General features: G+C 39.5%; 1 protein-coding gene across 2 annotated transcripts in view; it reads left to right on the top strand.

The window, feature by feature from the left end:
• VPS41 (VPS41 subunit of HOPS complex) overlaps nt 1–22,694 on the top strand; it is a 113,868-nt gene that overhangs the window by 40,916 nt on the left and 50,258 nt on the right. For both annotated transcript variants that reach the window (XM_074146171.1, XM_074146169.1), the window contains 5 exons: nt 3,671–3,733; nt 4,878–4,943; nt 15,406–15,525; nt 18,703–18,849; nt 20,077–20,143. In XM_074146171.1, coding sequence (XP_074002272.1) covers nt 3,671–3,733; nt 4,878–4,943; nt 15,406–15,525; nt 18,703–18,849; nt 20,077–20,143 — 463 coding nt within the window. The remainder of the gene's footprint in view (nt 1–3,670; nt 3,734–4,877; nt 4,944–15,405; nt 15,526–18,702; nt 18,850–20,076; nt 20,144–22,694) is intronic.

The following is a 22,694-nucleotide window of genomic DNA, read 5'->3' as shown; positions in this document are numbered from 1 at the left end:
GAAACTAAAACACTTGTGCAAGTTGTTGCAGAGTCGTCATTAATGCAGATAAATAAGTAAAAATAGTTAAATGCTTTTTTAAAAAAAAAGGAAAAGTGAAACAGCTTTGTTTTCTTGAATCAATTTTAAACAAAAAAGAGGTATAATAATATTATAAAGGAGTATTATAATAAAAAGACCTGTGAATTTTGAACCAGCTGAGTTGATGCAACTATTTTCTACCTAATAATGGTCCTCTAGACCACTGCGAAAGATTTTCACGATAGGCAGGGAGTGCATTTTCCTATATCAAAGTGGATCCAGTATGAGGGAGTCTTCTTGAAGGGAAGGCCTTATGATGAGAACCCCCTCCTCATATCTCTTCTGCTGGCTGATGTATTTTATTTTACTACTTTTTTCTCTCTTTTACCACTCTCAAAATAGATTTGGACTAGCTACGTTAACTGGAAGGAGGGCATAGCAGCACAGTGCAATTCTGTAACCATCTACTTGTTGGGTGGCATCCAGACCTAATGTCAAAACCTGTCACCTCTATGTTGTACATGGCCAACAAGTGCTTTGGGAGCCACTTGCAGCTTTTCTGTACTGCATGTTTGGTTCTTAGAACATCTTCCTGGGCAATGGACTCAACTGCAGCTGGTCACCACTGGCATGGAAAGGAACAGAAATCAAAGCCACCACCACTCTAGTCTGGCCACTGACTGGGGAAAATAGCCGAGTGTTTAAATATTAGAGTATAAGAGGAGAATAATGGTGCTGGAATAAATACAAGGGCAATATGGATTGCAGCTTCAGAGCTGTGGAGGTTTTTTTGGTTAGCTTTTTGCCTACTTGTATGCTGTCTTGAAAAACCTGCATCTTCTCATATGAAGAAATGTAAATTATATTGAAAACTCATGAGTTTACATGTTTTAGTGTCATGTTTAAAACCTGTAACAATATTTATGTTAATATCTTGAAGTGTTACATAGATCTTTTTTCAAGAAATGTGGCTTGCAAATAAAATACCTTTTTTTTCCTGCCTTTTAATCGCTAAAGGTTGGCTGCTTCTTCCACATGTGGAAGTAACGAAACAGATAAGTTTGGATGCACTGGAGTGGTGGGTTCTAGATATTTAAAATTGGACACGACTGGCAAAATGGGATGGACTCTCATAATGAAATCCTTTTTCCAGCTACCCAAAAACATCTTGAGCTGAGTGGAGATAGAAAGTAGAAATAGATAAATCCAATATAGGTTTGTAATATCAAAAGAACCACTTTCTCTCTGAAGAATAAAAGGCATTAAGAAGTAATAAACTGTTATACGATGTCCCTAGAGTAAACATGATAACATGTATTTTATGCTGAGTTGTTTTTTCCTCTTTAGTTAACTGGCTCCATTTTGTTTTCAGACTCTTAAAGGAATATCATATTGCCATGTTCAATGGAGTATTATGAAAATGTTGAAGGCACTGTTGCTAATGTCAATTTTGAATAATTAGTTTTAATTTGAGAGGGGTTTTTTGTCATTTTTGAGGATTCTGCTTCCATGGAATTTGCAGTGTTGTGTTTTAACTACATCTATTCTTTTTCTTCCTCCATTCTTCTCTCTGTCTTATTTTCTCTTTCCTTTGTTTCTTATTTTGTTTATTCTGTTGCATTGGATGTGCTGTGCCAACTGACGAAAACAAAAACCCAGAAAACAAAATCCTCTAGACATCAGCCCGAAGGTTTTCTAGGCTTACAGCCAGACCCAACTCAAATACAACCCTTTGGTTGGCTTACATAATCACAGCTTTGCGATACATCTCACTGTCTCCAAATATTGATTTTTCCAATCCTTTGGAGCAGTAGCTCAGCCCTACACAGTGCATGCAGCAGTATTTTTAAAGCGCGTTGTTAGAGGCAGTATATTCGCTAATGAGTAGTGGACAGAGCTGATAATGCTGCTTAGGAGATGTATCCAGGAGACAAGCTTGAAAGGGAGATGAGGTGGTTTGAGATGTTTTTAACTTCACTGTGACTGCTGAACTTTGAGCCGCTCTGAGGATGGCTTAGTTCCTCTTGCAGATTATCTGAAGTATAATTTTTTTACTCAGTCTCCTTGACTGTCTGCAGGAATTTTGGGGGTTCTTGTCCTCTGAACTGATTTTTTTAGAGCTGTTAAGTCTAACTTTTTGTGGCCTGTTACTGGTATTTGCTGGCTTTGTTCTGCAGGTCTTTGTTGAGTATTTTTTTTATTTTTTCTTACAATTCTTTTTTGGTGCCCCCCCCCCCCCCCCCCCAAGGAATCACAATGGGGTTGGGTAGAGAGAAAGAAGTAAGATAAAAAGATCCCTTACATCCTTGAGTCCAACTTGTTGAACATGCAGAGCAGAGTTACTGATGGGATTACCTTTTCCAGAAAATCAGGATGAATAACTAAATGTGTCTGAGAACCTTCTAATGTAGATTTGCTCTCAGATACAGTTTTCCACTGATCACTCCATGGGATGCTCTCTTGTCTCCTTTATCCCACCAGCAGTGTCCATCCTTGCTGGGGTGATTTTGTTCCAACAGCTTCTGGCAGTGGTTGGAAATCTCTTAAAATCATAACGAAAAAGCAAACCAGTTATTATTCTTTGTGGAAATCATAATTAGTAAATCAATTACTAATTCCTGGCCATAAGTCTTCACCCCTATTTTATTCTGAAGTTCTGCAGGAACTGACTTGTCAACTGTCTCATCTGAGAATTGGGGAAGGGAGCGTTGCATGTTGGATGAAGAGACATGAGCCCGAAAGAGGGCCGTACTTACAAAAAGCTTGAGAAACCCTATTCTGTACTCTTAGCATCCAAGTCTAATAATATTTCTTACCACTTGATACCTGTGTACCTGTTCTGTAAGTAAAGGGAAGAAAACATTTAAAAATCTGTTGATTCTCTTGACAGTAGAAACATACTTTTGGTTTTTGGTTTTGGGTGGGGTTTATTTGATGTTGCGGCTTCTTCAGATGGATGAATTCTGATAGATATTCTGATGGCCTATAGTTGCAACTTCAGTGCTGACTATTAAATGTACTGAGACATCAACATAGATGAGAAGGGAGGAATCTTCAGAGAAAGACATTTCCAGTGGTCATGGGATAAAACAAAATAGCACTGAATGCACTTGGGAGGAAGAGAGGATGCCAAGAAACATATGGGACTTGGTTTTCAGGCTGGTTTTGCTTTATTGTCACAAATTTCTTTTTTCTTATGTAAGCCCTGTATTGCTTGGAGGGGAAGAAGATCCTTCAGTTCTTTCCCAGAAAGGAAGAGTTTTTAATTTATCTTCCCCTGAATGTTATTATGTTTCTCTTACTTTACTTAGATCAGTATCTGTTAAACAGATTTGATCACCCTAAAGCAAAAGGAACTTGTAGTTTTTGCTGTGTTTGTAAGAAAACAGAAAAAAAAAAAAAAAGAAAGAAAAAGATTCAAATAAGTACTTTTGCACTGCTGCAAGTATTTAGAGATACACTGTAATAGAAGTCCAAGATGTCTCAATTAACTCTGAATTGTTAAATACAACTTTTTTTTTTCTTTAGGAAAAAAGATGTAACTGTTAGCATGCAAATTAATTTTCTGGCTGTTAGTGATTTACATTCACCTTTAATTGTCAAGTGGTTATTGGGTAAATATTTTTGGTTTCTTCATCTACTTCTTTAGGTGCAGGTGTTTGGATTGTATTCAGCGGAAGAGTTTCATGAAACATTTGACTGCCCCATTAAAGTAAGTGCTTGTTTTAATCTTTAGTAATTGTGTTGTTGTTTAATACCAGAGAGGTCACATTGAATCTAAATGAGAGAGAGGAATACTGCTTCCTTGTAATATTATTCAAGTCACTAGAAAACAGTTATCTATCTCAATATAAAAGCTTTTGATCCAGTTAGGAAGGAAGAAAGCAGATCTTGATTTTGTAAGAAGTATTACTGAATTTTCAAATACAAAAGGCAAAGTGAAAGAGAGATTGTCCTGTTTCAGCTGTTACCTGTCTCAACGTATTTCTTTGTAGATCTGTGATACAAATTCTGAGGGTTCTGCTAACTGTGAGGTCCATATTTTGCAACCAATTTGTATTGATTAAACCTGCCACAGGATAAGGCGTTGGGTGGCGATTCTGATGCACCCCGTCGGAAGGGAAAACTTCAGTTACGTTCTGCTTGAGAGATGTGAGGCTGTTGAAAAAACACCTCTAGTAGGCGTATGGGAAGATCTAGGGTTTTTTTAACAAGAAATGTTTCTTGCAGCAGGAGAGGTGGAGAGGGCAAATGATGGCGTTTTGTAGCTTGAGGTCTTCCATGTTGTAGCTGCTCTTGGGGGAGGGGGAAAGCAATGAGGTCTTTAGGTTTTCACAGACATCAGATGCGACTGACTTGCCTCCTAGGGCCTTACTGCTCTTACAGCTGGATCTCCCACACTTGACTCGTAACACATAAGGCAAAGAGGCTGTGTAAGGTGCATCGATGCTACACGAGGTTTTCCTGCGACGGCTGAGGTGTGCCTGCCCTCTTGGCAGGCCCTGAACAAAACTTACCTGGGGTAACCCTTTCTTGCAGCAGTCCTGTGTTGCATGGTCCTAATTTTGCTGCCTGCTGTGCAAAAAAAGTAGTTGTTCCGTGTAATGTGGCCCTTAGTGTCAGGCATGACTTGTCACGTGCCATGTAATATGGAGAATGTTCTCTTTTTCTAGGAAAAACATGTCTGAAACAACTAGGCTCTACTGCAGAGAAAGAACTCAGCTCTTAATACTTGATACTTGGCAAAGGGTTATCTAGTTTAGAAAGTGATGTGGTGCTCCTTGTAAACTCTTACTTAAGCCACAATCCTCTCTTTTTTTTTCTCTTTTTTTTTTTCTCTCCCCACCCTCCCTCAGATTGTTGCTGTTCATCCTCATTTTGTAAGATCCCACTTCAAGCAATTTGTAACAGGAGGGAAAAAGGTAAGCAGTCATAGTGTAATGAACTTAGGCTATCTTCAAACAGCTTTAAAAATAGCCCAAAAGGCTGTGTGTGATTTTTAACACCTAGAAAAAAAAAAAAACAAACTGCTTTTTCTATCTGTTTGTCTATTGTATTCCGAAACATTCTTACTTAAGACTAATTCCAGGGGGAGGAGAAGTGCACCCTTTACGTCGAAAACGTGTTGCAACAGGTTGAGCTTCAGACTGGGAATACTTTTGTCTACATAGCCTGAAAAAATGTCATTTGCATTTCATAGGCTGGTTTTTCTCCATTCATTTCAATTTGTTGAAGTGGGAGCAGAAGTTTGACCTTAATACTGATCTTTTGCAGTGGATGTTGGTCTTGGTGTTCGGGATTTTTTTTTTTACTTTACCTGTGGGTGATTTTTTTTTTTTTTTGTTCAATTTTGTTTAGTTTGGGTTTTTTTAAAGTAAACAAACCCAAGTATCTTAATCAGTTCTTGTTCATGGGGTGGGTTTGTTTATTTGTTTGTTTTTAAAGTAGTACAGGGGAGCTCTTGGTAGAGCAGAGTAGTATTTCTATCTGTGTAGTTAGTCTTCTACTTGGGGCATTTATTTTAAACGTTCATTAAGTGTCTTACTGTTGTAGGGTACGATTCTGCCTTCCAGATTACAGCTGTTTCCAGGTCCTACATGTATTTTGTATCACATTGCATATTTTCAGCCAAAATATGAAAGTTTGATTTGGAAGAGTTTCTTGAATTCATGGAATTTTCCTGTTGCCTTCTCTTATGACTTAAGGATGAGCAATCCTCACTTACAGATGCTTCAAACTGAATGCCATGACTCTCCCTTACCAACATGTAGGAAATACAGATTTCTAGTGCTGAATACAACTTAATTTTCATTAACAGTTCGATATGTTTCAAAGCATAGCTGTGTTTTATTTCACTTTTTAAGTGGCGTGTAAGCTTGACAGCTTTTGCTGGCTGGTCGGAGTTGGTGTTGTCCTTAAAATAATGCACAGTCAGTGTATGTCTTTGTCAGCCACCAGCTTGTGAAGCTTTTTAGTGCTGATAAAAGGGGTATGGAAAGAGAGAAGCAGGGAATTAATAGAACAGGGTGCCGTCAGGTGGTAAAAGAGCTTGCATTCACCTGATGCCGAACAGAAAAAAACATCAGGGAGTTAACACATTCTCTTTGGTTATCTTTGATTACTTGACAGGTTGTTTTATATTCTGTCCTCTGGGGAACGGTATACTCGTTCTTAATGCATTCATTTTTTGCTGAGGAACTTTCCTCTTCAGCAAAACTTTAATTGACATCTTAACATAAGGTATTTAGCATTGAAATAAATGTCCCTCGACACCTGTAATTAGATTTTATTGATACATAAAACCAACAAATAAAACCCCTTAGCCTTGTGGTAGAAACCCTTCCCCTTTTCTCCTTTCGTCCAAAAGGAGCTCGTGTGCTTGTATAAAGGCAACAACAAAATGCTCTGTGAAAATTCAGAAAGTTAAATTCCACCTACTTATTTATTGAAGATATTTATTTCTTTTTCTGAAAAGAAAAAGGCCTTGAAAAGCATCCCTGCTTTCTGTTGACACCTCTCCGTAAGTGTAAAGCTGAAGAGCTGTATGGGGGCAGCAGGCAATGGGGAGTTGGTCTACAAGAGCGAGGAGAGGCAGGCTGAAGCATACCACCTCGGGCTGGGGACCTCTCTTCTCTCTCCTTGTGTCTGGAGGTTGTGTGGCTGGGTGAGCTCCTCCGGGGAGGGAGACAGGACCTTCTGTAGCTCCTGAGCTCTCTACGCTTTTAGCCTTTGCAGGGACACAGCAACTTCATAGCTAATAGAATCATAGAATGGTTAGAGTTCAAGGGACCTTAAAGATGATTGAGTTCCAACCCCCCCTGCCATGGGCAGGGACACCTCCCAGTAGCCAGGTTGCTCAAAGCCCCATCCAGCCTGGCCTTAAACGCTTCCACGGATGGGGCATCCATAGCTTCTCTGGGCAACCTGTTCCAGTGCCTCAGCACCCTCACAGTAAAGGATTTCTTTCTGGTATCTAATGTAAATCTCCCCTCTTTCAATTTAAAACCATTACCCCTCGTCCTATTGCTACACTCCCTGATAAAGAGTCCTTCCCCCTCTCTCCTGTAGGCCCTCTTCAGGTATTGGAAGGCTGTTCTAAGTCTTCCCGGGGCCTTCTCTTCTCCAGGCTGAACAATCCCAGCTCTCTCAGCCTGTCTTCATAGGAGAGGTGCTCCAGCCCCTGATCATCTTCGTGGCCCTCCGCTGGACCCGTTCCAACAACAACTGGCCATGCTTCTTTTGATGCAGCCCAGGATGCGGTTGGCTTTCTGGGCTGCCAGCGCGCACTGCTGGCTCACGTCAAGCTTCTCATCCACAAGTACTCCCAAGCCCTTCTCCTCAGGGCTGCTCTCCAGCCATTCTCTGCCCAACCTGTGTTTGTTCCTGGAATTGCCTTGTCCTGGGTGCAGGACCCTGCACTTGGCTTGGTTGAACTTCATGAGGTTTGCACGGGTAAGCCTTCATGAGGTTTAGCTGGCTGTGGTAGGGAGGCATGCTGCCTGTCTTCCCCACGTGCACCAGGGCAGGGATAGCAGTAAGGATGGAGGTAAGGCTGTCCTCATTTTGGATTAAGCTTAAGAGAAAAGCTTTGCTTAAGGCCCTCATGCTGTGCTCCTTGCCTGAGCTGGATTCAAAAACATTGTGTGAAGTATGTGAACTCTTTGCCCAAAGGGTTTTGGGGTCTGTCTTTGTTTTCTGTTGTTCTGGGAGATGGTGACCTAATGTACATTAGTATTTTAAATATTTGGGGTTTTTAAAATTGTTTGTTAAGGTAATTTGAGCAGATAAAATAAATGTGGTCACTCCCTCAAACCCCTCTAGTTGCATTGCAAACATTGTTGGAACTAGATGATCTTTAAGGTCCCTTCCAATTCTAACCGTTCTATGATTCTATGGTGTTCTTTATTTCCTACTTGAACTTCATGCTGATTTTGGTTTACAGTTAAACAAAGAAGCCAAGCCACATGTGCACATGGGAAGCAGTAACTTGCCCTCTGACCTTAACGGTCTGTTTTGTCTCATCTCAAAAAAACACTTTAAGATCTGCTTAAATGTATTAATTTTGTAGCCAAGCATCTGCCTCAGTAGGATCCTTAATAAATGGGGTGGGGGGCTATAATTGTAAGTTACCACCTACTTAATTTTTTGAGAAGTATACAGTTCTTCATAACAATATAAAATGTATAAAAAATAAACTTTTCAGTACAAAGATCCACTGCAGAACATTCTGTAAAGGTTCTAGGTGAGCAGCAATCTCTTTTAAAAAAAGCAAATGTAGAGAGGGAGGGGAAAAAAAGTGATGTGTTTCAGGGGTGTGCTGTGCAGGTCCTCGGTTCCCAACAGAGGTGGATTTTTGGAACTTGGGTGAATTGTTTTGTGATTCTGAGATTTGCCATGTCTTAGATGCTCAGCCCTGACCTGAAGCTGACTTAAGAGCAGTGCTCCCTGGGGTAGATGATGAAACCATTGCAGACTGTTGGAAGCTGAACTCTACCATGCATATGTTTATATACAGTTGCTTAACTGGGTATGTACTAGAGTCCTTTAAGAGTGTTTTTTCTCTAAATTGTATTATGAACTAATTAACCAATTAAATGAACCCAGGGAAGTGGTTGAGGCATCATCCCTGGAGGAATTCAAAAGACAGGTTGACATAGTGCTTAGTGACATGGTTTAGTGATGGTTTGTTTTTATCAGGTTGATGGTTGGACTAGATGATCTTAAAGGTCCCTTCCAACCTAGACAGTTCTATGACTCTGATTCTAAAATTCTTTGCTTACCAAAGCACTAGTTTTAAAAAGTAATTTCATTAAGCTTGTGATAATATCATTGCCTTCTATTTTGACTGGAAAAGCTTTTTATCACCCCCTTTTTTTTTTTTTTTTCAAGGAATGAATGTTACCAGTGCCTAGAAATAAGGCGTATTGTGGAAACATGGACACGATCAGAGTGAGAAGCAATCGAGGTGCTTCCTTGCTTCCCTCCCCCTTATCTCAGCAATTAACTACAGCACCATCATGGTGACGTGGCAGATGATGGTCACCCTGAAATAAAAATACCGTCTATTATAAATAACAGGGCATTCCTATCCAGAGCAGACAGTAGAGCTTCAAAGCAAGGGAAAAGACAAATACTCTGTTATTGAAGGCCATAACCTTCTACCTTTTAAAAAAGGGTCTAATCTTAAAAAATAACAGGGTAAAAGCAAACTAAATGAGGGTGCTAAAGCTGAAAACAAGGTGTTCTTTATTTAACTATTAGAGTGCTGGTCTTTCCCAACACACCAACTAAATGAACGTTATTACGAAGTCTAAGTATCCATTATATCCAGAGGGTTTAAAGAGGCAGAACTAACAAAGAGAGAAGACTGAAGGACATTTCGGTTCCAAAGTCAAGGTATCGGCTACTGCATCTTATGTAAAGGTAACTTAGGAGAGAGCAGGACAACTTGAGGTTTCTTTCTTGGCAGAGGCATTGATGAGACTCCCTATTTCATGTTTTGACTAACATCAATATCAAGACATAAAGGTTTTTGTAGTAAAATTCCTAGGAGAGTGAATCCTCTGGAGTCATTGAGTCACTCTGCTGAATGTGTGCTAATGAAGATTTTTTTTTTTGGGTGTTCTGTACCCAGCATGGTAGCAGGGACCCAGCACAATTAAGAAAATTAATTCTGAAGCCAGTATAGGAGTAGGACATTCAGCATCATCTGAAAGGATTTGGCCTCCTCATTTTCCTAGGATGTGCATTTTGTATAATAAGTGTTGATTTGAGTACCCAATCTGAAACATTTTAAGGGCTAGGGAACCACGATAAAACTGAAGATTTGCCCTGTGACTGTCAGCAGTCACATCTTTATATCTTTCTGTGTCTATATCTATGTAATATATTTATTTTATATATATATGGTGGAAATAGATATAAAAACATATTTTTGATGGTGTCTGTATTTCTTTTGATGGAGAAGATACACTATAAGAACTGGTTTTCAAATGAAGGTGTGTCTGAACATGTTTGTCCCATTTATCCTCCCAGAATTAGCATCGGAGCATTTCGATGCTCAAACATTGCTCTCTTTTCTTTGTCTGTTATAAAAGCAGAGAAGATTTAGTGTTACTTGGGGCAAATTTCTCATTATTAAAAAAAAAAAATATATATCTAAAATACTATTTCGATGCTAGAATCTTGGGCTGGACCCACAGTGTCTGCTGCCTGAGATGTGAAACCAGAAGCTCTAAATTCCTTTCCACTCCAGATGGAGCAACGTCATATACAGAGAAAGGGTAGCGATTGCAAACAATGCACGAGCGGCAAGAGAAACAGTGTGCTTGGGGATCTGCAACTGCTGTTACGGGTAGTGGAATTTGTATGTTAAAGTCAAGTCTTCCAGGGAATGTCTCAGATTTTTTTTTTTTTAATTGTCTGCTTTTTAGTGTCAGCAGATGCACTTTGCTTTGTGAGTAAGTAGGTGACCTTTACCTCTGAACCCTATGATATGTACTTCATAATAACTGGTTGGACTACTTTGACAAATTATTAAATTGTCAGGATGCTGTTTGCAGCACAGTCCATTTTTAGAAAGCAGATAGTCAGCTGTTTGGCATTATGTTGGGTAGAAGAGCACCAGACAAGAAAGGCAGATTGCTTTGTAAGCTATAAAATGTCAGTCAGTAAATACTCAAAGGTCTGGTTTAAGTGAAGAAAGAGTAAATACTATGGCCATTTCTGTCCGTGCATTGGATAATTTACCATAAGCAAGAAAGAAACTATAGCGGCAGGGAAGCCACAATAATACAGGTCTGTGATTTGGTTGCCGCGATGTATAACGCTCAGGTCTATCCCGTATTACTGAGCACATGAGACTTTGATACGTAGTGATGTTCTGTTTGCTTAATAAGCTGATTATTTGGCTTACATTTCTTCTTCATTATTATTCGGATGTGCATTTCTTCTTTATCGCGAAAAAACGCGTTCTCCTTGTGCTGTAACAAACAAATTTGGTTTGTGTAAAGACAATGGATCACAGTCCTGCGTGCCTGTAGTCTATAGGTGTGCGTTTTGCAAACGTCTGTGTAGAAAACTTTTTCCGTTGCCTGAGGTGGCGAGCAAAGAGGATCTAAATATATGAAATGTGTGAGAGCTTGTGTCTCTGCCCGCAAGGCTGCGGGACCCGCTTTCCGAGGTGTTAATTCTGTAGCTCTTTGTGAGCAGGCGACGGCTGGAATCTAGCGGTTGAGTTATTAAAAGTACAGCCTAGTAAAAGTCCTATGGCGCTTGTTTTGTATTAAACATCTCAAAATTTCTAGCTTCTCTGGCCGTGAACTACAGCGGCAGCTCCTCTTTTGCGTCTTGCCATCACTTCCCTCCCAACGCTGCTCTTGTCTGCCGCTGCCTCCCTGCTTGATTTCTCCTGACTGCACCTCCTGCCCTCCCCTCCACCCACACCCCAGCTCCCGAGACAACAGCGTTTGGCAATGGTATTTTGAAGGCTCATCTTCCGTTGAAAACCTGAGGCTTACATTATTCTCTGCCTCGTTTGAGCTCATCCAGACCATCGCTGCTCCAAACAGAAGTGATAATTTTTTACTGTCGCTATATGTTTTCCTAGGGAGGCACGATTAAACAGTAAGTCTTCACGTGGCATGCTGTTCTGTGTTACTCTCGGATATCTGTTGATCTTGGCTGTGCCTGTAAATGTTGTTTTTATGCTGAAAACAATAAATATCTGTAGTGATCACTTGTAAGCATGGCAGTAGCATTTTAGGTTTTTGCGATCTTGCCTGGCTGAGGGGAGAGCTGGTGACACAGGTGCCAAAAACCAGAACAAATGCCCCAGGTAGGCACATCTTCGCGCTCAGGTGAACAAAGAGTAGGAGAAGGGAAATACAGAGGGTTTTTTCCTAATTCGTATTTTGTGAAATAAAAACTAACCCAACATTGCTGCAATAGGGAAGGGAAGGGTGGCTTTTCAGGTTCAAATCAAAGTTTCAGCCTTTTCCTTCTGTAAAACTCCTCCAGGTCTTTACGGAGAAGGTGCTGTGGTGAAACGCAGTAGCGATGCTGTGTGTAGTGCTTCGGTAAAAGTGTGTTTCCTTTGAAACTTTTCACTGTCTGAGAGCAGACATCTTCTATTTCAGTGTTTTGAAGGTGGTATTTGATAATGGGGATGAAATTGAATTGGAATTACTTCACCATATTGATACTATCAACCCTGCAATCCTTGGCCTCTTTTTTTTTTTCAGAGGATTGAGAAATCCTGTACATAGTTTAAAGACTAGGATTACATGTAATTAGTGTTAATGCTAATTGCATGAGAGGCTCCATTAAATCCAAGCACTAGTCTACTCTCTTTAGCGAAAGCACTCTAAAATGGAATTTGGAGCTCTTTTGGAGGAGGTTAATCTCTTGGTAGTGAAAGATACAGAGCAATGTATTCACTAATCTGAGAAAATTATATCCACTTGATTTTAAAACCAAAAAGTGTCCTGCACCATCCTCGTCTCATGTGTTGCAGTGTGTCATTTTTTCTTAATGATCCAGTGGACAAGTGTAAGTAGTTAAGAAGACTAACAAAACAATAAGTAGTGAACTACTAGAAGATTGCCATGAAGGAGTGTGGGTGGGGATCTTCGAAGTCAAAGTTAACTTAATTTTATTTTATTTTACCTATATTATCATGTTTGCGTTACATGCAAGAGGTGCTGGAAGTGCGTTCTAAGCACTACTGTATTGTAGCAAAGGACTAGAAAGATTTACCAGAGCAAATCAAAAGGGGGAAAATATAAACTATATTGCAGAGAATGCAAGAAAGTGACTTTTGTGGCCACTGTTGAAATATAAGTACTGTGAATGCTGACTGCCAAAATATGGGATTTATGGGAAATACAGTCCTAAAATATTTTTCCCCTACCAAAAAGAGAAGGAGGTGGTAGGAGGAACCCCTCTAGAAATGGTGGATTTCTGTTATGTGTCTACCTTCCCTTGAAGTTTTAAATGGCTTTCTGGTGCGATAAACATCTCAATGTGAAGATAGAAAGGAAGACTAAGAAATAAATTAGGCTGCTTATTTTGAGAGTGATGCATTTAGTGGATAGCAGTTCCAAAACAGATAGCAAAGTTCTGGGTTCAGTAGCTGTTTTCAGGTGTCATTGCCTGGAAGAAAGAATAATCACATTATGCGTATCAATAAAAGGAAGGTAATTGCATTGTAGATAAATTAGTAAAGCACGTTTTGAGATTAAATATATTTTTGAAGCCACAGTGTTGAGTGTCCTTTGACTTCAGTGTTGGACCTATTGCACTTGCTGGTATGAAACAGGGAATTCTGGGTGCTGCAGTGATTCAGATTCACTTTCCATCTTTATTACGGGCAATATCAGACTATTGTCTTCTACTGCCTTAGTCTGAGGATTTAATTAAGCATGTGCTTAGAGTTGAGAATAGACTGAAGCAGGATTTTTTTTTTTTTATTTTATTTTCTGCTCACCAGTTCTTTCTCAGGTCTTATTTTCTTTGCAGTTTCTTACTAGAGTAGAGAGTCATGAAAAAGCATGATGTTCACAAACCATGAATAGTAACAAAATAGCTGCAAAGTGTCATCCCAAGCTCACTCTGCATCTTCTGCGTTTAATAGACTTCAATCATGATTCAGTCACAAGCAGAAAAGATTCAAAGTTCAGTTAATATAATTGACATCAACCAGTTTTAACCTTTCACATCATCCCCATCAGTTTTCGCAGCCTTGTCCACTAAATAAATTTGATTCCAGATGAAAATACTATGTATTTTGCTGCTGCCTTTATTGGACAGTATTGAAAGAAGCATCCAAGTGACAGTTCTTTTGCTGTTGGGCCTCTCCTTAGGAGTTTGTGAACTAAGAAAAAAGTAGTTTTCGCGTCTGGGTCAGCACAGAACTTGGTTTTCTAATGACATCCTCAGCTTCTGAGTGGAGCTAATTCGTTTGGGCTGAGGGTTGCTCCTGTGTTTCACATCCACCTACTAGTGGACATTCCTCTGTATGGCACTGTCTTATGAGCGTAGATGTTACCCCTGCTTTCAGTGTCTTGCCTTGGTTGCTGTGAAATAGCATATTCTGGAAGAGTTTTATTGAGTAACCTTTTTGTAGGTAGAAAAAAAACAAACCCAGGTTGTCCAAAAGGTGGCCCTTCATGTGAGCTATGTGAAGGACACAGTCATTTTGGGTGGAGTTAAAGTGGCAAGATACGCTTGAGAGAGAAGTTTGATGTCTGCAGTGCACTTAGCGCAAAAGTTTGATAGACTATCCTAGTGACGGCTTTAAACTTTTGGAGAAAATACTTGTCTTCTGGTGCCATCTTGTGGCTTCAGGAGAGAGAGGCAGTCTGTGTAATTCCCGTTAAAAATCCCTCATTTTGTTAAAAGATGTTATTTCAAGCAACTAGTGTCTTACCATTTGACACATTTGCGCGAATATTGGTGGTGGGAAGCCATTTATAAAAAAGCATGTACAGCTGGATCCTGGATAGGAAATATTAGCGACATTGGTATTGGATGCGGATTTTAGCATGGTAAAAGTCCTTGCAGGTAGCAATTTTCCACCTCTTAATGGTCATTGTGCACATTATGCACGAAACCATGCAGGAATTGGTGAAAGAGCTGACTGCCAAGCAAACTGTCTACTTGTACTTGGGTTTTTCTTTGCTGATTCAAAGCAGTTGTAACATCTCTTATGCACATCTAGGGATTTTAACATACCTTCTTCATTTGCAAAGCCTGGGATTGCCCATCTCAGAAGTTTTATGATCAACAGCACTTGTTGTACAGTACAGTTCGCACATGTGGGACTAACATACAGCATCTCCAGAGCCCTGTTGAAGGTCATGTAGTTCCATATGAGGCCAAGCAAAAGGCCAAGGACTTGGGCATCTTCGATAATTTTCTTTGACTACACCAGGCGTGTGGGACATTTTTGCAATCTCATATATTTCAGAGGGAAGAAGGAACCTGTCACCGGATCAGTGGAGAGGTGTGAGGCAACCTGGTTTCTTTACCAGCTTTCTGAAGTGTTGTCACTAGTGCTGTAGGTTTAGGTTCTCAGATGCCTTAATTTCCTTATCGTTAAAATGGAAATAATTATACTTACTGTTCTTTGGAGAAATTTGATCAAAGGCTTGCTTACTAATATTATTATTGAAGTAACTAGTATTCTGTAGTAGACAAGATTCTCAATGTTTATCTACTATATGAAAATACTTGATGATACTTACTTTTGGTTTGTGATAGGTGTGTATTTTTCATTGTTCTTGAATCCAAGCAGAGTAAGGGATAATGAAGTAAAAAAAAATACCTCGCATGTTTACATACAAACTGCTTCACAAAAATATTTCTTGTTGCGCTTCTTGATAGTTGCTGTTATATGAGAGAGGCTGGATGAATAGATGGAAACCTTCGGTTTTACATGAAGGGGAAGGAAATATAAGAAATGTGAAGTGGAGAGGACACTTGATTGCTTGGGCCAATAATATGGTAAGAATTTTTCACCTCTGTTTAATGAACAAAATGACTGTTGCATTACACTGATACTTGAAATGTTTCAATGTTAATTGCTAAAATATTCAATTGAAAAATGGTATCTTTGAAGAATTGAGTATGAAGGGCCTTGAAAGATAGTGTTTCAGATCCCATTTCTTCATAGACATTTCTTCTGGTGTTTTCTGCTGGGTAGTCAGTGTTCTCCGTATGATTGCCACTTCTGAAGAAATTAAGGAAAGCTCTAGGTACCACTGTTGGGGGTGGTCACCACTGCACACGATTGTATAGCAGAGTTTTGACCACTGCAACTTATTGCAGCAAACTGTATAAGGAAGGAGTGCCAATGTAACTCTTCTTTATATAAAAAAATAGAACATCACCACTCCCTGACATCCCCTCCACAAAGCCCCCCAAAACTGTCTGGATTTTGTCATTTGTACTGACCTGACATTATCATATGCACTTCTAATGTCACAGGTTATAAAAATTGATAGTAATATTTTCTTATTTTGGTAGGCCACTAGAAAAGGCAAGACTTAAGAGAAAATAGGCCCTTTTTGCTCTAAGTGTAATCCATATTTTAAAGGGAACCATTGCTTTCATGCTGAGTGTTGCATTTCACCTATCTCTGTATATCTAATTGATGGGTCAAGGTCTGTGTTTTAAAGCTCAGCAGTGAGGGATATGTTTTTAAGTGTGTATCATGTCTACATTCCAAAGTCTTATTTTTAAATGTGGTGAAATACTTCTGAAACACTAGCTTTTCTCCTTCTATTGTTTTTTTCCTTCCTGAAAGGAACCATTTATTAAAATATTTTAAAGCCATTGTTCTTTTATTCTTTTCAAAACCAGTTTGATATGAAATTGTTAGAGGTGGACTTTTGTTTATTTGCTCCCCTTTAATAGCTGCATTAGAGTGGAAACTTCAATGAGTGCTTGATCGTCATAACATTAGCTCTTTTGAAGGTTTTGTTCTTTTCAGAGCATTACAATTAAAATATATATTCTAGGTGAATCTGCTGGGAATAGATAGGACAGTTGAGGAGAGCTATCCCTAGAGATGATGTGCCACATCAGAACACAGAATACTAATAAAATGTTGAGAGCCATCTGTCAGAGACAAAAAGCCATGGTCAGGGCCTATCTTTCAATGAAAAATGAAATGACATTTGCCCTCCAAAAGATTAATATATTTGGTTATTGGCCTTTCCCTTCTCCCTTTACCTTTTTTAAAATTTCTCCATCCTCTTGCAAGGTTTTGTGTCCCTTTTCTTTTTCTTCTTTCAAAGTCAGAGAAGATGTTACTGTCTTTGCATGGCTACTTAGTTTTTATTTATTTATTTAGGGGGTTTTTTAGCACACTGTATGTGAGCCTGTTAGACATTGGATAGTCTGGGATGGATTCCAGGTTATTTAGGCAAGGTCTAATTGTGCTTGTCAGATGCTTGGGTAACCCATGGTTGCTGTTATGCTCTGTTCTCCTTCCTCTGTGGCCCAGAGGGTAAGTTTTACAAACTGACACACCCAAGGACCAAACCCTTAGAGGCATTAGGCTGCCTAACTCCCATTTGAACAGGTTTTAGGTTCCTTCATGATAGGAAGTTGACTGTGAAAGTCCTGTCAGTTCATGATGCAAATGATGTACTTTTAACTATAGAGGATCCTATGCTATTGGTTTGAAAGGCACTTTAAACGTAAGCTCGTCTATCCCGTATAGGATTTTCTGCCTTGTAGAAAAGCATAAGGTGTGATTGGGTCACTTTTATCTGAAAATCATCCTGGAAGACAAAGTGGTAAGATTAATAAAAGACAACTTTATTAAAAAGCAGTTCAAGCAAGATTGCAAATTTTATCAGATGAGCATAGAAAACACAGAGCGTAAACTCCTTGTTTGTGTTACCCAGAGATCTGGGCTCTGTACCTTGCAGATGCCGTGTATGAGTTTTGGGTTTTTTTTCTGAAACCCTGATGACTGTTAACCTAAGAGATGCCAGTAGGAATGTGTTCCACGCTCACAGTTCTTCAGTGGCAAAGACCACTGAAAGAAAAACCCGGCCCATCCCCATACCACTTACTGATCCTTGTGATTAATAAAAAAACCAACCACAAACAGGCAGGAAAAACCTGGCTTAGACCATGACCCCCATGTTTAGACTCTTTGACTTACAGACAGTTGAATCTGTACAGCCGGGGACATAGAAACTTGCGGGGGGCGCGGGGAACAGAAACAGGCAGGGGAATCTTTTAAATCAGTTTTGTCATTACAAAAATCCTAACATGGAATGGCATCCTGGATGCTGACCTTTCAAGGTCCCTTCCATCCCCTTTTCTGTGATCATGAGAGTTGTTTTTTCTGCTCACTGAGCTTAACAGTAATATCTACTAAAATGCTTTGTTTTATTTGGGGGGCTTTTGTTTATAAATCAGTAAGAACAAGTCATTACTTAACATGAAATTAATCTCCATTTTGCTATTGGAAAGGTTATAGCTCACCTTTTCTAAATGGCACGGAAAAGTCTGATTAATGGCTCTTTTTTTTTTTTCTCTCTCTCTCTTTCAAATGACTTTAATCTTCCTTGCTTTAAACTTTTTGTTGTGTTAGTTTAGGAGATTTCCTGAGGAGGCAGTGAAAAATCTTAGTATACAAAACCAAGCATCATTTAAATATGCTTGCTTTTCTGTTTTAATGTAAGAATAGAAGTGCACTCCTGGAGAAGTACAGAGTGGCCTCATTTATCTTAATGAGCTGTTGCTTCACATCTTTTTTTTTTTTTTTTTTTTTTTTTTCCTTCCCCAAGGTGGAAATTTCTGCTTCTCTACAGGGGTTGTTGTGGAAGAGCTGGGATTTTTTCATTTCTCCAGTAGTAGCACCAGCCCAACAAGCTGAATTGGTTCATGACTACAGTTGCTAATCTGTTACTCATTCACTTCCTGTATCTTTTCATTTGGCATGTGAATTTAAATATCTAACTTACTCTAATTCTTTTGGTCCTTCTGTCACCTCCTGGGTTAGATGGATCTTTTTATCAACAGCTTTTTCTGTTGATACTCAGCCCTACCCTGAAACTTATGCTATAAAGTGCAATGACTGCCTTAGCGTACAAAATAATATGGGATGTGGTGAGTGGGAGTTTGTCGTACTGAATAAAGTTCTCGTTTTTAAACTTCCAGGGTGTGAAGATACTTGACATGATCTCCAAGCAAAGAATTACCAATGTGCCTCGAGATGACATAAGCCTTCGCCCAGATATGTATCCCTGCAGTCTTTGCTGGAAGGATAATTTAACGCTGATTATTGGCTGGGGAAATTCAGTAAAGGTGCAATTACCTGTCTTCGTAATAAATGCTTGCTGTTATCACAGACAAACAGAGGATTATGTCTGAAAAGCAAAGACAATCGAAAAAAATAGAATTTGTTTTGACTACAGTGTGCAGAACTCCTGCTGCCATAGAAATGTCATTGGACTGACCCTTGTGAGGAGGAGGGAGTGATAGACACCCAGCGGTCAGATAGATCTCCGTGTGTGAGCACGCAGTGGATGTAATCCTCAGGGACACTTCTCCTCTGTGCCTTGGAGAGATTTCCTCTTTTGAAAGCTTTTAGTGGGCTGTTGAATTCATTTCTGTTGATGAGCATTAAGGAAGAGCAACTTACCATGAGGTATTTTTGGAGAGGATTGTTTGGCAGGGCTGAGGAGGTTGTGACTGCTGAAACAGCCACATAATTTTGTTCAACCATGGGAAAAAGGAAAAAAAAAAAAAAAAAAAAAAAAAGAGGGATGGGGTGGAGACAGGCTGCTTGGGGTTTAGTTCTGCTTTCAGCAGGGAACTGGCATTTCAAACTTGTGCCCTGCAGACTGACTATGATTTGCTCAGACCAGCACCCGATGTGAGTTTGTTACAAGCCTGTTAGCTGTTTTCTAATAACAGACTGCTACATCACTGCACAGTGGGAAATTAAAAGTGTTCAGTAGGAGTAGATGGAAAGGGAGGGTAAAGTGAGGTAGGCGAAGCGTAAAAAGCTTTTGGAGCATTAAACTTGGAGTTTTACAAATGAGGAGGTTTTCATAAGTTTGGCATCTGTCTTCCCCCTTGTATTGTGTGTGCTTCACAACGTAGGGTATTTGCATTTTTTTATACATACATACTCTCCTCCTGTTATTGGGAGTTGCAAGAGTGTATTCTGACTGAAATTGTAAGGTAATGAGATGCAGTGTGAGAAGATACCAAAGCCAAACTCACATATATGCCAGTGTGAAGAAATTACAGTGGGCAAGATGCTTTCAGCTTTCTCTCATGTGGTCCGTCTTCCTTCTCCTGTCCCAGCATATTTATTCATAAGGCTGTGGACTACAGCTGCAGCTTTCCTGTCTGGTTTTCTTCTTCAGTGATGCATCGTCACTGTTTTACAGCCTGTGTTTTTCAAAATACAGAAATGTGTGTCCGAGAATTCCCAGAAACTCCTTTTCTTATTGACGCAAAGTTAGTGTCATTTTTAGGAATTACAGTTTGTTCATCATAATGATCCTAATCTCTGTTTCCTAGATTTGCTCAGTAAAAGAACGACATGCCAGTGAAATGCGTGACCTTCCAAACCGCTACGTGGAAATAGGTATGATTGTACAAATACCCTCTTTTTCAAAATTAGATAAGCTTTAAAGGTCTGTTTTCACATTCTAGCCTGAAAAAGCTGTTACGTTTCAGAGGCACCATGGAGTTCTAACATAAATGTCTCTTAATTTGTCATTGATGAGGTTGTCATAATGTCCTCCTGCATAGGTTTTTTTGTATTCGTAGAGTCTTAAGTTCTGTGAACATCTAAATTCAGAGATCCTTGTGTGAACAGTGGATGTCTTAACTTTCCTTCACTCAAGTTCCTACAGACAACTTGGTTTTTTACCTTGGTTATGGGATGATCAGTGTAGTAGTAAGGAGAAAATAGATGCTTCTTTATTCATTTATGTGTTGTTTGACTACACTGCTCATAACTTTTTTTTTTTAACATCTGTTTGGTATAGTACTAAAAAATTTATTTTAATTTCTTTTTCTTGCCTTTTTTGCTTCTGCATTTTATGTCCTTCTTTGCTTTATTACTTGTCCAGTTTAGGTAGTGTGAATAAGTGTCATTATTGCTGATTAATGGAAAAGGTCTTGACAAAATGTGGGTGTTAAGTAAAGGGTAAAGTGGAATTCAAAGGAAATTTGGAGGGGAAGAGGGGATGTAAACTAATAGTCACAACTGTCCCCAGAAGCTTCTTCTGGGGAGAGGAAATACCTATGAAGAGGTGGTACTGGGAAGATAAACAGGCCCTCTGGGACAGAGTGGACAAGAGTTTGTAAGCTTTGGTGCATCCTTATCTTGACTGTAATGACACAAGACTGTAGAAAAGAGTGTTCAAGCAAGATCCTGACTCATGTCAGATTAGAATAGTACGTGGCATAGGTGTATACTCTGCTTTCTGATTTCAGGAAAGAACTGTTTTAAAATAGTTTCTGAAAATCAGCTGAGACCTGTAAAACTCTGTAGGAACTCTGGATCCTTAGAGACAGTTGTGTGCATGATCTGAGAGCTATTTGTTGTTTAAGATTACGTGGTCCCAACAGTATAATAAACTCAAATTCTAGGATATTTAAGAGAATTTTGTCAAGGAGAGAAGTTCAGTGTTGAGTTTTAGCCGCAGATCTTTTATGTAATCCTTTCTATACCTGTAAGTAGCTTTTAGAAAATAATAAAATGGGGTTGTTTACGTGACAAGTGAACAGAGGCAACTTCTACTTCAGCTATGTGTCTGCATGGAGGGAGCTAATTTTACGTGACTGTTTTGGAACTTCATTTTTTAAAAAAATAAAGCTGTCAACAGACTATTTAGGTGCAGACCTGAAGGTTAGATATTTTTGTGGAAGTAACATTTTCATCTTAGAGATTTTAGGCTAAAATCTCTGTATTCTTGAGGACTAGTGTTTTATTCACTTAACCTGCTAATGTGCTTGAGATTTTTCTTTCTGGTTTCAGGTCAAAGCAGTGAAACAGGTCTGCCAAACGCTGTCAGCAGCACTCATTGAAATGTGGGTATTAGATTGGGAGCAAAAAGAGAAAGACATTATTTGTTCAAGTCTCAATATAAATTACAGTAGCTTTTGATGTAGTCACATAGAAGATCTTCTTGAGAGCTGTGTGTCATGCCATAGCATCTATTTCAATTTTATTACAACTTTACTTTTCAAAGACATAACTGGAAGGTCTGATATTAATGGGCAGACCAGCAACCAGTATAGTTTTTTTGCAAGACCATTAATATCCTAAGTGGATGCATAAGCTGATACACTTTCATAATGTAAGGAATTTATATGAGGCAGGCATATCCTTCAGTGGCAAGAGAGCTGAATAACTTTCAGAATCATAGAATGGTTTGGGTTGGAAGGGACCTTAAAGATCATCAAGTTCCAACCCCCCTGCCCTGGGCAGGGACACCTCCCACCAGACCAGGTCGCTCAAAGCCCCATCCAGCCTGGTCTTGAACACCTCCAGGGATGGGGCATCCACAGCTTCTCTGGGCAACCTGTTCAGTGCCTCAGCACCTTCACAGTAAAGAATTTCTTTCTAGGATCTAATCTAAATCTTCCCTCTTTCAGTTTAAAACCGTTTCCCCTCATCCTATCACTCCACTCCCTGACAAAGAGTCCCTCCCCATCTCTCCTGTATGCCCCTTCAGGTACTGGAAGGCCACTATAATGTTTCCCCGGGGCCTTCTCTTCTCCGGGCTGAGCAACCCCAAGTCTCTCAGCCTGTTTTCATAGGAGAGGTGCTCCAGCTTCTGATCATCTTTGTGGCCCTCCGCTGGACCTGTTCCAACAGGTCCATGTCCTTCTTGTGTTGAGGACTCTGGAGCTGGACACAGTACTCCAGGTGCGGTCTCAGCAGAGTAGAAGCTTTTACTCATAATATCTTGGCAACATAGTTATGAAAAATAAAACCTTATAACACAGTATAACTATTGTTATATTTAGTTGTGTGGGGTTTTTTTTGTTTTTTTTTTTCCCCCTCCTGCTTTTACAATTTTGCACCTGGAATGAAAACCAGAAGTGGAGTAGGAGACTTCATACTCACTTCTCTGCTCATCAGGGTAATACATATGAAGTCTATAATACAGTGTTTTTTCATG

This window comes from Numenius arquata, chromosome 4 (assembly GCF_964106895.1).
Source record: "Numenius arquata chromosome 4, bNumArq3.hap1.1, whole genome shotgun sequence".
In the NCBI taxonomy this organism is placed as follows: domain Eukaryota; kingdom Metazoa; phylum Chordata; class Aves; order Charadriiformes; family Scolopacidae; genus Numenius; species Numenius arquata.
Note: the sequence above shows the minus strand (reverse complement) of the source record. Positions and strands in the feature narration are given on the sequence as shown.